General features: G+C 39.9%; 1 protein-coding gene across 1 annotated transcript; it reads right to left on the reverse strand.

Moving 5' to 3' along the window:
* Positions 1-1,283: 1,283 nt before the first annotated feature.
* On the reverse strand, positions 1,284-3,886 carry LOC131223728 (L-ascorbate oxidase homolog). The gene is made up of 3 exons (XM_058219211.1): positions 3,424-3,886; positions 2,111-3,217; positions 1,284-1,957 (listed from the first exon to the last, which is right to left on the reverse strand). The coding sequence occupies exons 1-3, from the start codon at positions 3,669-3,671 to the stop codon at positions 1,657-1,659; spliced, it is 1,656 nt and encodes a 551-aa protein (XP_058075194.1). The 5' UTR covers positions 3,672-3,886; the 3' UTR covers positions 1,284-1,656.
* Between the last annotated feature and the right edge of the window lie 10,811 nt (positions 3,887-14,697).

The raw sequence follows: 14,697 nt of genomic DNA on the forward strand, positions 1-14,697 counted from the left end.
TGCACTGGTGCTTCTACGATTCTCCGGGGCTATGGTTATTCATCTTGGTCCCGTCGTTCACATGCCTCGGCACTAACCGATCTAGTCTGGTGGTTACTTCCAAGAGGTATGAAGGATCTTTTTAACTAGGTTTTCGGGAGTTGTTGGTGCTGTTAGAGTCGGAGAAATGCATCTTTGGTTGATTTGTGACTTTATTGATACCTTCAGGCGTGCCGAGATCAAACCAAACAGGCCACGGTTCCATCAATCCACCCCATTGACTATTTCCAGGTCATATCGAAAGCCCTCTCATACTTTCCCTTTGGGATTTTTAGGGCTTTTTAAGGTAGCCGGGATTGGCTTTTATCCGAATGTCATATGTTTAAGCATTTTGGAGGCCTCGATAATATTGATCGGAGTATTTTGATCGAAGCTAATATTGAAGTCGAGAGAAATTTTAATCCCATTTAGGGTGGGATTGTCTACAGGAAAATCCATTTCCTAAACCCCCTAATCTAATGGTTATGCTCATCCAATCAATGTGATTTGAGGGGGATACCTAATCAAAAGTGGATTATACAGGGTTGATAGTCCATATTAATGATTAAACTTCTTTATGGTCAATATGGACCGCGGGTTTCCCAAACCACTAATCCAATAGTCAGGCTCACTAATTCTATAGCTAAGCTAATTCAATGAAAGTAATTTGACTGTCGGGATCAATGCTCAGACCTCTCTTGTATACCCATCTATAAATACCTATCATACAAGACCCTTCCCATCTTCAAGGGCCTTGACAATCTAAAACACATGTACCATTCCAAAGATCCAATGGTGGTCAACTCAAAATTCATTTATTAATTAGCCAACCTTCTCATAAGTGATCAGCACTGAGTTAGGGCTAGCAGGTCTTGTAAACTATAGATGTTGATATGACCTGTTAATCAACGAAAATTATGAAAAGGTTGTTCAATGCTCAGATGTGCCCCGGCCTAACCTACTAACCAAGTAGGCCTGTTTGGTTGCACCAAATTTCATGAAATATCATTAATCATTTTTACTAAATTAGACTGATTAATCATGAAATTTCATGACATTCGGTGAAACCAAACGTGCCCTTGAATACCCTTTAGCACTCTCAGATAAAATTCAGCCCAGGAAGAGTTGAGCCATGACCAGATCGAGTTTTAAACTTTTCATCGATGGCCCATTTGTGGTATCCCCATTATCATCCCACCACACGTTTGCCACATGTAGTATGCACAGAGAGAGAGAGAGAGAGAGAGAGAGAGAGAGAGCCACTTAAAAGCACACACGAAATCTTGGGATTTATATATTATAAAAAGATAGCCTCGCCTTACAAGTATTCATCACAGCAAAGAGAGGAGTATTTTTAAAAGACATAAAAGCATCTTGATTTGGGTTGGTGATGATCATGACCTTTTGGCTCTCTGCCACGTGTCAATCCCACCCTACAAGAGCCCCTTATTTTACTCCCTCTTTTTCTTCTTTTGTTTTTATACTTAAATTGCCGTTATTCTCTCTACGTAGAAAAGATTAAAAGAACACCTTCCATCTGACACAGCCGCCTCTATTTCTCAGTCCATCGCTCTGTCCATCCTCTTCTTCTTTCTTCATTTTCTTCTTCTTTCTTCATCCCTCTCTCTCTCTCTCTCTCTAGATAGTGTAAGGAGCTGGCAACGGCAACTTCTCGACTAAGCCGCATTTTAGACTGAGCTCAGGAAGGCTGTATTCGTCCCTTAGCGATCTAGCCGGGGAGAGAAGGCTGAAGTAGAGCTGCTGTCCCAGGTACTGCCTCTCCAAGATCTGTGACCGTAGGTTCCACATCCCTGCATTATCCAGCGTCAGCAGCACCGCCGACCACGACTTGGGGAACACTTGTATTGTATTACGGCTCACCGCATCCAGCAGGTTGTAGTGCTTTCGACTGTCCTGTGTCCACCTACCAGGTTCCATGCTGCACCATCCCCAACAAAATAAAATTAATTAGTTTCTTAGTGTTGCTCTAAAAGATCTCAACCATCCATCACGTGGGCCTCACCACCAACGGTAGACTATACCATGATGATATGACCCCATTTTTATTAGTAAAATTGCTAAAATTACGTACCCAACTGCGAAGAATGAGTAGCCATCCAAATGCCAGGACTGGACGCTCTTCTCGTGGTTCTCGAAGACGATCTCCACAAAGTCACGGAAAGTGGCATTGACGACGATGGGCTGGATGGTGACAGTGTCCGACTCGGCTGCAGGAATATCTGCAATGGTATTGTACTTGAAGACCTTGTCTACGATGTTGTAGTACTCAGCGAGCTTGAGGGGTGTGGCAGGATGAGTGAAAGATACACCATTAATGGCATATCGAAGCTTCCCATCAACCCTAGCAGCAGAGTTTACAATCTTGATGGTGCGGGTGATGTTGATACCTCCATAGTGGTAGGATCCCTGGGGGTTAGGGCGGGCTGCACTGGCGGTGAGATTCCATCGGAAGGATCTGAACTGATTGAGAGACCAAGCCCAGCCACTTGGGGCTTCAGGAATGGTGGGAGATGGTGGGGTCTTTGATTTTTCGTATTGAACAATGGCAGTAGCGGTGAGAACGGTCTTGGTGAATCGGGTTGAGGCTACAATGTAATATCCCTTAGGAGACTGGTTAGCAGTCACAAGCACGGAATAGCATTGTCCAAGATGAATGTCTAAGGAATCATAAACGTTCTGAACTGTATGGGACCCACCCATCTCTACAAGCTTCATGGAATGACCTTGGATTCTGAAATTGATGGAGTTCTTCAACCCTACATTACAGATCCGATACCTGTATGTCTTGCCGGCCTTCATTGTAAACATGGGTTTGTTGCTGTTCTCTCCCTTACCATTTAGACCATTGATGAGGATACCATCAGGTCGCCCAAGGGATCGACCGCTATCAAGGAATTTCTTGAGGGATTCGTAGCTCTTGGAATACCAGTCAGTGACGAGGATGGTGTAGTCATCTTCAGGTTCATCGAAGGGTACAGGGATTAGTAGGCGGCTGTTGACTCGAAGCCCACCAAAACCTCCTGCAACCCTATGAATAGATGTTGATGGGAAATAGAAGTAGGTACCGATCTGGTCCTTTACTTGGAAATGGTAAGTGAAATTCTTGCCAGGTGGGATTGGGCAATTTGTTCCTGGCATCCCATCTTGCCATGAATTCTTCCTCTGTTGAACTCCATGCCTGCACATTACAAATCACTCACCCAACAATGTTAAATACGCAAACACATGTATATGCATCTGGGTCTTATTATGATAGCTAGGGACTATGATCGATCACCTTCGATCTATATCATGTCCCACTCATACCCATTTGTATGCATGTGTCAATGTTACATTTGATTGGTTCTTTCAGCCAAACAATACCGAACATCTGAGATGGCTTACCATGAAAGGAGGAAGGGTTCATCGAGGTTGTTGAAGACGTTAATGACAATGTTGTTGTTGGTGGTGGAGTTGATGTTGGGGCCAGGGAACTGGCCATTGATGAGAATGACTGGTTGGGGTTTGCCGAGTGGAGCAAGGGTACCCCATGTGACATCCCATGTAAAATATAGGTAAGGATCTTCAGCTCGCACCACTGCTAATGACAGGTAGAAGAGAGGAAGTAACACAAGCAACGAAACCCGAACCATTTTTCCTCCTTTTACTACTTTTTCTTCACTTCTTTATGCTCCCAAAGTTCTCTGATATTCAAAAAACAAAACAAAAAAGAACAAGTGATGGGTTATTACTATCAACGGTGTACAATCATTCCAAAAGGAATTATGAAAATGGTGAATTAAGAAGTGGAAAAGGCTTCCTACCGAGGGGAAGGAACTCTAACTAACTGTTTCTGATGCTTCTCCTTCTCTCTTCGGAGCATGCAAGAGAAGGGAGTCCATTTATAGAAGGATGGTTTAAGAGATGAGCGGTTCAAAGGTTCCTAAAACCTCTCAATTCGCGCCCTTCCGTTTTCTTTCAACCGTTTTTTACATCCCAAAACGGAAAAGAGCCGTTGTGGAAGGAGAGGATGATTTTCTTTCGAGCTCCTCACGCGGTTGCTTCATGGGGGTATGACCGCGTCTAACTCGGTTTTGCTTTCTAAGATTGGGTGGTCCCAGAAATCTACACGCGTACACGTGGCAAACTGTCATGTTTTAAGGCCATCTTAGACGTGTATTAGATAGCTAGGACATGATGCTTATATTATCTTTTAAAGAATCAAGTTGGTTTACAAGCTTTTATGGACCGTTCAATTAGTTGTGGTGGGTTTTTAGTTAAATTAATAATATCAAACGGATTCAGTTTTCAGAAAGGATGATCAAAATGGTGGGTCAGAACTGATAAACGGATTAGATGAACATACACGTGCCAATTTGGTATTCGTTTCCATGTGTAGAGATGCGTGTAGGAATTAGAAATTTTCTACGTTTTACTTTCCCGTATGCGGTTGGTTCCCCCCTTCTCGGTCAAAGGTGGGACCGGATTAGGTGCGACCCTTGTTGTGGGGACCACCTTGATGTATGTATTTTATATCTACGCCGTCCATCCGTTTTTCTAGATCATTATAGGACGTGATTCCAAAAATGAAACAGACCCAATTCTCAGGTGGACCATAACATGTTTCAGATCAAGTTGGTATGTTTTTTTTTATCCCTTCATCCACGTTTGTCAATAGGTTGGATCCCAAATAAACGTTACGAAAACCTCAAAGTAGATCTTAGGAAGTTTTTTAATGGTAGCGTTCATCACCACTATTTCCTGCGGTATGGTTCACCTAAGAATTGAATTTGCTTTATTTTCGGGTTCATGCCTCCAGAATGATCCGACAAACTAGATAGATGGTTAGGATATAGAATGCATACATCAAGGTGAGCCAAGGGCCGGCCACACTGTCTTGGGTGGGGCCGGGCCGCACCTGATCCGCTCTACGTCAGAGGTCGGGGGAAATCGGAACTCAGTTGGGACCGCCTTGAATGTATGTGGTCTATCCAAGCCGTCTATCCGTTTTTCCATCTAATTTAACGGGTTGAGCCCAAAATTGAAGCACATCCAAAGATCAAGTGTATTATACTACTGGAAACTGTGGGGATAATGATTTCTAATTACGAAACCTTTCTAGGCCCCACAGTGATGTTTATTTGTCATCCAATCTGTTCATAAGATCATATAGACATTGATGAAGGTAAAACATAAGTATAAGCTTGATCCAAAACTTCTGTGGCCTCCAAGAATTTTCCAACGGTTGACGTTCAATTTAACTTTTTCCAGTGGTGTTGTCCGTTTTAACTTTGGATATTCCTCTTGTTTTATATCAATCCATAAAATTATCTGGTAAAATGGATAGAGGAGAGGATAAAATATATAAGTCGTGGTGGACCTCACAAATTACAAATTATCTGGTAAACATAAGTTACTAGGCAGCCCGCTTCCTGGCGGGGTGGAATGAGATGGGAAGCGGATTGGCTTGTGTACCACACACTAACTATATAGCTGGTGTAGATACGTGTCCGAAGACGAGCGCCACACTCATCGAGCTAGGAGTTCTAAGAACGGTTCAAATGAGATCAAAGTTACATGGCCTCAAAATGATGTATTTACTATATTCATACCGCTAATCTATTTTTCTAGATCATTTTAGAGCTTTAGAGAAAAAACGAATCATATCCAAAGCTTAAATGGACCACACCAAAAATAGCAGCCAGGATAATGATTTTCCCCATTAAAAATTCGTAGGGCCCACCATAACATTTGTTTTCCACCCAATCTGTTAATAAGGTCAAAATTACATAGATGAAGAGGAAAAACAAATTTCATATTGGTCCGAAATTTCTGTGACCCCCAAAAGGTTTTCAATGGTAGAAGTTCAATCCCCCATTGTATTTTGCAATGTGGTCCAATTGATCTCTAGATATTTCTTATTTTTAGGCTCAAGCCTTGAGATGAGATCACCAAATGGATGGATGGTTTGGATATAACACATCCCTCATGATGGGACCCACAGAACTTACTAACGTCAATATACCCGCTACAAAGCTGGTGTGTGGTACACCAGCCAATCCGCTTCCGGATGACAGGGATTGGGAGAAATCGGAATGCCTGTTGAGTTACCCAGTACTCTCTTATCAGCAAACTCAGTTGGGCCCACCGTGAATGTATTTGGTCTATCCACGACATCCGTTTGTATTTTCATCTAATTTAAGGGGTTGAGCTTAAAATTAAAGAACATACAAAGATCAAGTGAATCATACCACTGGAAACAGTGGGGATAATAATTTTCACCGTTGAAACCTTTCTAGGTCCCACAGTGATGTTTATTTGTCATCTAACCTGTTCGTAAGATCATACAGATAAGGATGAAATTAAAAGACAAATATAAGTTTAATCCAAAACTTTTGTAGCCCCTAAGAATTTTTCAACGGTAAAAGTTCAATTCAACTGTTTCATGTGGTGTGGTCCTGATGAACAATGGATATACTTCATTTTTAGTGTCAATCCCTAAATTAAGCTGTTAAAATGGATGGACGGAGAGGATAAAATACCTAAATTATGGCGGACCTTACAGAGTTTACTCAGCATGCTAGGCGTGGTGAGTTACAACGCAATCCGCCCCGGATTCGCAGCGACCCCTTGGTCAGCTCGGAAGCTGATCGCGCACTTACTCTTAGGCCATGTTTGGCCGGACGGCTTTGTGTGCATTGAGAGTTTGGTATTACCACTGCATGTGCATTTATTGCCCTCAATGGATGATCGGGGGCTTTAGGGGTAGACGCCAATCCCATACACCGCACATCATCCGTTTGGGTGTTGTGGGATTGCAACCATCCCACCAACACCAGTTGTTTGGGTAACCATTGGATTGCAACCACAAACTGCAAGTACCCATGTGCGGATGTTTAGCAGTCATCTAAGTGTGAAAGGCTTGCGCAGGAACTCGCCTCCAAGTCCAAGTGTCATGTAAGGCATGTGTACTGGGCCCCACCACATCTCTTTGTTATTATTTTCCGTCTACCAACTCTTTGGTTAAGGATGGGCTATTTCAACACACATTACATAACAATACATCAATCTAGACCATTCAAATCACTGGCCTGATGAGGAAATCTTATAAACGAAAATTTACACTTGAAAATCCATAATAACCGTGTGATTTTTCCATTGGAATTCAACTATCAGTTCAACCGTTAGAACTGCTCGATCAAGATGCATATGCTCCAACCATCACGTGGCCACAACCTCAATGGTCCGGATAGCAGGATAACTCACCACATCACTGGTAAACTATCAGCTTCATCTAACCTGATAATAAATAAACGAAAAATTCGACAGCAAATTGCCAATATCTTGAGGCAGCACCTCACTTCCTCACACCGCCACACGTCAGTACGAATACATAGTAAACATGAAAAGAATCCAAACCATCAATTTAAAAGTTCCAGCCATTCTAAAAAATTACATTGTTTGCATCATCTAACCCAATAAATAAAACAGTCATCTCCCGTTAGTTGAAGAAAAACCACTTAAGAGATGTTTAATATATTCCATTCAGATCAAAATTTTGTCAATGGGTAAGATAATTAACGCCTACACAGTCAATGTACGGTTCAAATCAAAATAGAAATGTGGCAGATGTGTGGTCCAGGATCCATGAAAACACCGAACATTAATTTAAAAAAAAAAAAACTGAAAGCATAAAAAATACCACCGGCAACATGCAAAAGAAACCCACTCTTCAACACCCAAACAATAACAAATTCACAAGTCAGGTGGGGCAGTCTCCGTTACAACTGGATTGTCTTCTAAACCATTCCATACTTTAGACATCGATTCGGATTCACGGCTAAACAATGTGGTGAACCTGTAAACAATTTAATTCGAAAATGAATAAAATATTAATAGGTACTCAACCCAAACTCAAGATGCCAATGTGCAAACTCTTTACCTGTCCGTAATGATAATGCAAGGAAGAGAACATATACTCTTAATCAAATGTACTTTCACAATCTTCTACCAAAAAGCTGAGATTTACCTGTTCATGTCCGAGCGATGTCAGTACATTATGACTACACACAAAACAACTATTGCCTACATGCAAAGGGCATTAATACCAAAGTTATATTCAATTGTGTCTCCATTGATCTGGTAGTTACCCTCCGTGCAAACAACTATTGCCTACACACAAAACCACCTTACTTAGCAGATAATACACTAATCCAATCCGGGTTTCAAATAGTCATATCTGGCCCTTGGGAAACTATGTTCGGCTGGTTGGTCTTCATTTGTTAGAAACTTCATACTAATGGAGATTAACAAAGAAATGGATAAAAGAAAAGATGAATGCGTGCAATTCTATCACAATTTACATTCAAATCTATATATAATGAGAACATATTTAAGATGCAGTTATACATACCATAGAAAAGTGTTCTAGAATCAAATATCTTATTTCTACCAAAATTTGAACAGCAAGTAAGTGGTGCAACACTTACTGAAACTACAGCTTAATTATTATATATAATATGAAGAATATAACCAAGATGACAACTAGTAATGCAGCCACCGTATCCCTGACTTTCATGGTGGCATCATCTGTTTGTATACTCTTGCACACCATGGATTTCGGAATTTCTTAGATTGAATTCCGAGCATATGTAGGTGAATGTATCTCACCACATCGCCTATTAATTAATCCACTACCTGAACTTGCACAGTTTACATTCCACCATGCAATCGCATCTTGCAATGTTTTGAAGGATCAATGTCTGGCACCACTGTATCCCTCCACATACAGTCGTGCCTCATCCTAAGACATATATATCTCAGGTTGTTGTTCATTGATTACGGCATAATATTTAATTGAACCCATCTACATTCACATAAACATAACCAAGATATGAGAAAATATATGTTATATAATTCATAGTATAAAAGCATGTAAAGATGATAGACTAATAAAATGAAATTTTAGATTGGATGCAAAAGATGTAAACGTAAGCATGTGGTATAGTTTGTAAGTATCCTACGAACATTTAAAACGAAAAAAAAAAGCCTCAAATCAGTATATAGTTATTACAAAACCAGCATTATAAAAAATCTTGTTTTGATGTATAATAAAAGTATTTTAATCCATCAAGAAGAACCCCTACCAATCCCTCCATTCAAATCAGACAAGGTTTTTTTCAACCAATCGACTCTCCGCTCTGGGGGGAGACTTACGAAAAAAGAGGCTAGCTTTTTATCCCGAGTTAGCATCTGACCAAACTCGATAAACTCTGAGTTGGTCAGTCCCTGAACCTCCTAGAGGATATCCAGCACTTTACTAGTGCGGTTGACCTCTTTCCCAAGTCCAAAGTTTCACATTGCCTCCACCACACCATCCAAAGAACTGCCAAGGACTTCATAGGGACGAGCAGAACTCATCTATTTCGTCGTCGTACTCCCACCACTACTAGTCTCAGAGTCAGTCGCTCGGTTGGGAGTGCTACGAAATGAACGATTTTCTGTTGCCCGATGAGATTCATTTGAAAAATGATAATTTCCAGTCAAATCTCCGAGATGATCCTCGGAAAGATCGATAGGTACATTCATCTCATCGTCCAGGTCAGTCCAAGCATCATTCAAATCTCATTGAATACGAGAGGAAGACGCGACCATGTTCCTGCTTCTCTAGGCATAGCGGCCTGTTGCATGGTCTGAACCAACAATCGCCGCTAAATCGTTCATTCGCTCAATCCGATTTCCGCGTAACTTTTCTGGTCTCAGATGTGACTACAATCGAGAAAGAGATTAGTTTAGTAAACATATTTTATACAATCCTGATTTGCAATATAAGGAGTTGACGCAATGATTACCTTCGGGTACTCTTCCCAGACCTCGTCGAGTGCAGTTACAATTATACGCTCGCTATCCCAGCTAAAACCACTTGCAGCCAATATGTCCTTCACGTCATTATACTCACGCTTGTGATACCGCATTCGGTTTTGAACGTTTTGCCAGTTCACCAAAATTTTCGTCCTCCTAGACACCTCACAGCGACCTCATTATATGCCTCTCTCGTAAATTTGTTATCTGCTTTTCGGCCTAGAGTTATTTGTTTAAACAAGGTGTCGAATAATATTTGATCCATGGTCCGAGTCCATTTGAGTTTTGCAGTGCATGACAGCGGCTTAACAAGCGATTTAACAATCTTCTCGCGTGGAGAGAATCTTATTAGCAGAACTGAAGATCTTACTGGGGACTACGTTGGAATATGTGTATCTCTTACGGAATAGTCAGACATGTCACCTAGTGCGTGGATTAACAAACAATTAAAAAATAAGTTACACAATAATGAAGTTTAATATTCTACTAGCAAATATGTATTACTTAAAGTGTAATTAATCATATCGAGCAAATATGTAAGTCCAAAATGACAGACTTCATCTCGACTATCTTCTCTCATATATATATGTGTGTGTGTGTGTGCGCGCGCGCGCGCCAATCACATCAATTAATGTATTTATAAAATAAAAGGACCCTATCTAGTCCTACTATTTATTTGTGCGTCTGTCCACATTTGCTCCGCAATCGAATCTCGAACATTGATTCACGCAAATTTCTCCTGCTGTGTCGCTTGCACTAGCCACTGCTACTCATCCATTGTTGATACCTCATTTGGTGTAGGATTGCTCTCTGCATCCCCCATGGTTATACCAGCATCTTTCAAATGTTGTCCAGTTTCGTCTTCCTAATGAATGAAATTATGTAGTATACAACAAGCTATTACAATCTTCACCTGGGTTTCAAATGGATATTGCGCAGCTGTCTTCAAGATAGGAAACCTCCCCTTCATTACATCAAAACAACGTTCAACTGCGTTTTACAATTGCGCGTGTCGGTAATTGAATAGCTCCTTCTTATTCATGAGTGCTCTCCCGGTTCGATATTCGTGCAGGTGGTATCGAACATCGATGTAGGGCACCATGACCCAGGTGAGTGAGCGTATCCCGCGTCGACGACGAAATATTTTCCTACATTGCATAAGAGTTATGGTTCTGGGGGTTAGTGTGCTGAGAATAATGTTACGGTGAAAAATATTGTCAGTTATTTATGAAGAAACAATTACCGTTTGGTACAATTAGTAGATCATCACTTCGGGTCAAAGCGTTATGTAGGACTCGTGCATCCGAAGCGGAACTCTCCCATCTAACTAGCACGTATAAGAATGTCATGTTAAACGAACAATCAACAAGTACATTCTGAGACACGATACTCTTCTGGTTGCAAAAGCTTGGGTGTTGGGATGATTCCACATGAGCGGGATTATGCGTCCCGTTTATTGCGCCAACACAATCCTATCCACGATGACATCAAATTTCACTTATAAGATAATATGACAAATATTAGCTTATTTCAAAATTAAAACGGAAAATGGCATCCCATGACGAAAATGGTACCTGAAAATAAGTTTATCAGTAAGGATTCGATTGAATCTTCGAGGGGTTCTCAGTACCAGCCTGCTTAACAAAATCAGGGTACAAGGACACTATCGCATCTAGGATACGATGAAAGTGACGACTTACTGTTTCACCTGAACATATAAATCTGTATCCTATCACACGATTACGCACGTTATGTCATATGGTATGGAGGAAAATAACTAGTTGCTCCTCAAGACTAATGTGCCAAGTATTGCGTAGGTGCGTTCTCTCGCACAGTACGTTATATAATGAGAAGAAACCTTGTCGTTTCATCCTCAACTGCATAAAACAATCACTGTCACTTGCACATACGATTGAGTTTAAAAACCTTGCCCGCTCGTCATCCCCTTGACGCGCCGGTTCTCTTAACATATAGTGACGGCAATATTCACCAACAGCAGCGATGCATGCAGCCACAGCTTGGACCACCATAATCTCAGATATTTCTTCTTCATCGTCGCTATCCATCTCCTAAATTTCACCTACACTTGCGGATATAAGATACTATATGATCACCTTTAATAGCCCTATGTCAAACTTCTAATTAAGCACGTAAACCCTTAGGTGGCGCCATAGAGTATAATGAAAATGCTGTTCAAATATACAGTGGGTATTGAGAAATCGTATACCAAAATTGAGTAAGGAGTGTATAACTCATAAGTTTATAATATTGGAAAGTGAAACTGAAAGCAGAACACACACACACACACACACACAGAGATATATAAAACAAACAATCAGAAGGTATATAATGATAGTTAATTGACCATCATGATGAATAAATTTATCAGTTAAAGATGGTCCAACAATCAGAAGGAATAGACTGATAGCCAATTAACAGATATCTATCATGGAACAGTCACCTGTGATAACGTCATGTGGTTGTATAGCTCATAACAAATTCATACACTCAAGTGGATTACACCGTACTATATCAACATTGAGATTGAACGTGAACCATACAGAATCTTGTGGGTCCAATTATTATAGTTATATACCATATGAACATGTTGTAGATGATCACACAAATCTGTTTGACATCGCAAAATAGATGGTAAAATCAGGTGGATTCCTGAACATGGGCTTAATTAATTAATGATTTTGAAATATAACTTAATGGAACTGAAAGCAAATTTTAGAAATTGAAACCAAACACCATCACGCAATGACTGTTCCATGAATCTTCTTCTGGACCTGGCATTTTTTGTCTCGAGTGCATATAAGTTTTTTTTTGAAAAAAGGAAAACAGGACAAAGCAAGGCTACCGTAGTAGTTAGGCTTGCTGAGATAGCAGTCAGGTGCTGTTCTTTAAAATATTTCTATGTTTCCTGCCTTCTACACTAAGAAATTCATGTGTCAAGAATATGGGTCCCAGTAAGTAGTAAAATCCAACTTGTTGCAATCTCACTGGGTTACATTATCACACATTGCATTTATTTTAGCATGAAAACAAAGTGCATCTATATTTTAATGGTATAAATTAAAATCGCAATGCATGAAAACAGAATTCTCTTACTTGTGGCAAGTACATGATCTGTGTTCAAATGTAAACTGGAATAAATGGACCAAACTGCAGGAAACTACGTGGGGCCAACCCGATGTTTGTATTATACTTAATGAAATCATTGGATCCTTTATTTAAAAAAAAATGCATTTATTTCGAAACTCAAATAAGCTACCATATAAGAAAAAGTGAAAGTTTGAAGGTTGCTGATGAAACCTTCATAAGGCCCACCTGCCATCTATTCCCCCAATTGATTAGAAATGAAGCAAAAACACAATAAAACTTATCTAGCCTTTAAAAAAGTCAAAATATAAAGCATTTAATCCCTAAAGAAGGAAAACAGGACCAACAAGGTAGAAGGCAAGAAAATTAACTTCAAAGACATGAAAATTCGGTATGCAGGAGGAACTAATCTAGAATTAAAGGATGTAAAAATAATAATTCAAACAAATAGATGATAATTCAAAACAAGACAACTGAAACCATCTGAGCTCAACGATATCAATCCTTCAACTACGAAGAGCTTAGAAATAACAAATCTGTAATAAGTGACATTTATACAAAAGATGTTTATAGGCTCTAGCATCAGGACATAAAGGCTCCAGCTGCACCCACAATGCATAAGCAAGGCCAAGGATTAGTTATCTGTACCGCTGATCTGATGATGGCCACTCATTGGATGGGGTTGTCCAGATTGGATGCTCCTGGACCCTGATATTCTTGATATATCCGTGTGGTTCATTGTTTTAATTACAAAAATTTATCTAAAATGTAACTAAAGGCATATTTTGGATGGAAATATATTTATGCCACATTTATGAAAGTATGAGCTACAAGAAGGCAGTACCTCAGGTGGAAGCCTTCTTTATGGATGGGTCCTAGAAGAATGACCCTCTTCTTTACATGGATAATGAATTGGAAACAGTTAAAAAACTGAACAACTGCTAAATTACTTCTGCAATCAAATGAGTTGAGAAATATTTTAAAATTCATCATGATAGATTTCATTAGCAGTCAATGTGGACATGAAAACATGCAAAGCACCCCTGAGACCACCACAAGGAAACATTGAAATACTTTGAAATTCATCATGACAGACTTCATTTATAGACAATGTGACCATGCAACTAGGCAAAGCACCCCTGACACAACTACAAGGAATCATAGAAATATTTTAAAATTCATAATGACATACTTCATTTATAGACAATAAAATCAGGTGAAATCATGCAAAGCACCCCTGATACAACTACAAGGACACATAGAAATATTTTAAGTTTTATCATGACAAACTTTCAAAACAATAACAATATGACCATGAAACCATGCAAAGCACCCCTGACACAACCACAAGAAACATCCATAGGGAACACCATAATGCTACTTACCAAGCATTACATCTATAGAGCGTTGGTTATGACCAAAGGATGGTAAAGGGATTTACACCCAAGGCACATGTTAGTTGATCAAAAACCCAACCAAAAAGTGTTCCTATGGTTTATGCCTTCAGTAAGGTAGCTTACACACCCTATACTTGCCCAGGAGATACGCCAGTATAAGAAGGGTACGTGAATCAACAAGCTAGCCTACAATTTATCATTTTTGTCTTTTAATCTCAATTTATAAGTTTCACATTCCGAGATTAGTTGTACATCAGTCAGAATAAACAATGAGAATGTGTACATTGATAGTCAATTGACCATCTGGGAGAATACT

This window comes from Magnolia sinica, chromosome 13, assembly GCF_029962835.1.
Source record: "Magnolia sinica isolate HGM2019 chromosome 13, MsV1, whole genome shotgun sequence".
NCBI lineage: Eukaryota > Viridiplantae > Streptophyta > Magnoliopsida > Magnoliales > Magnoliaceae > Magnolia > Magnolia sinica.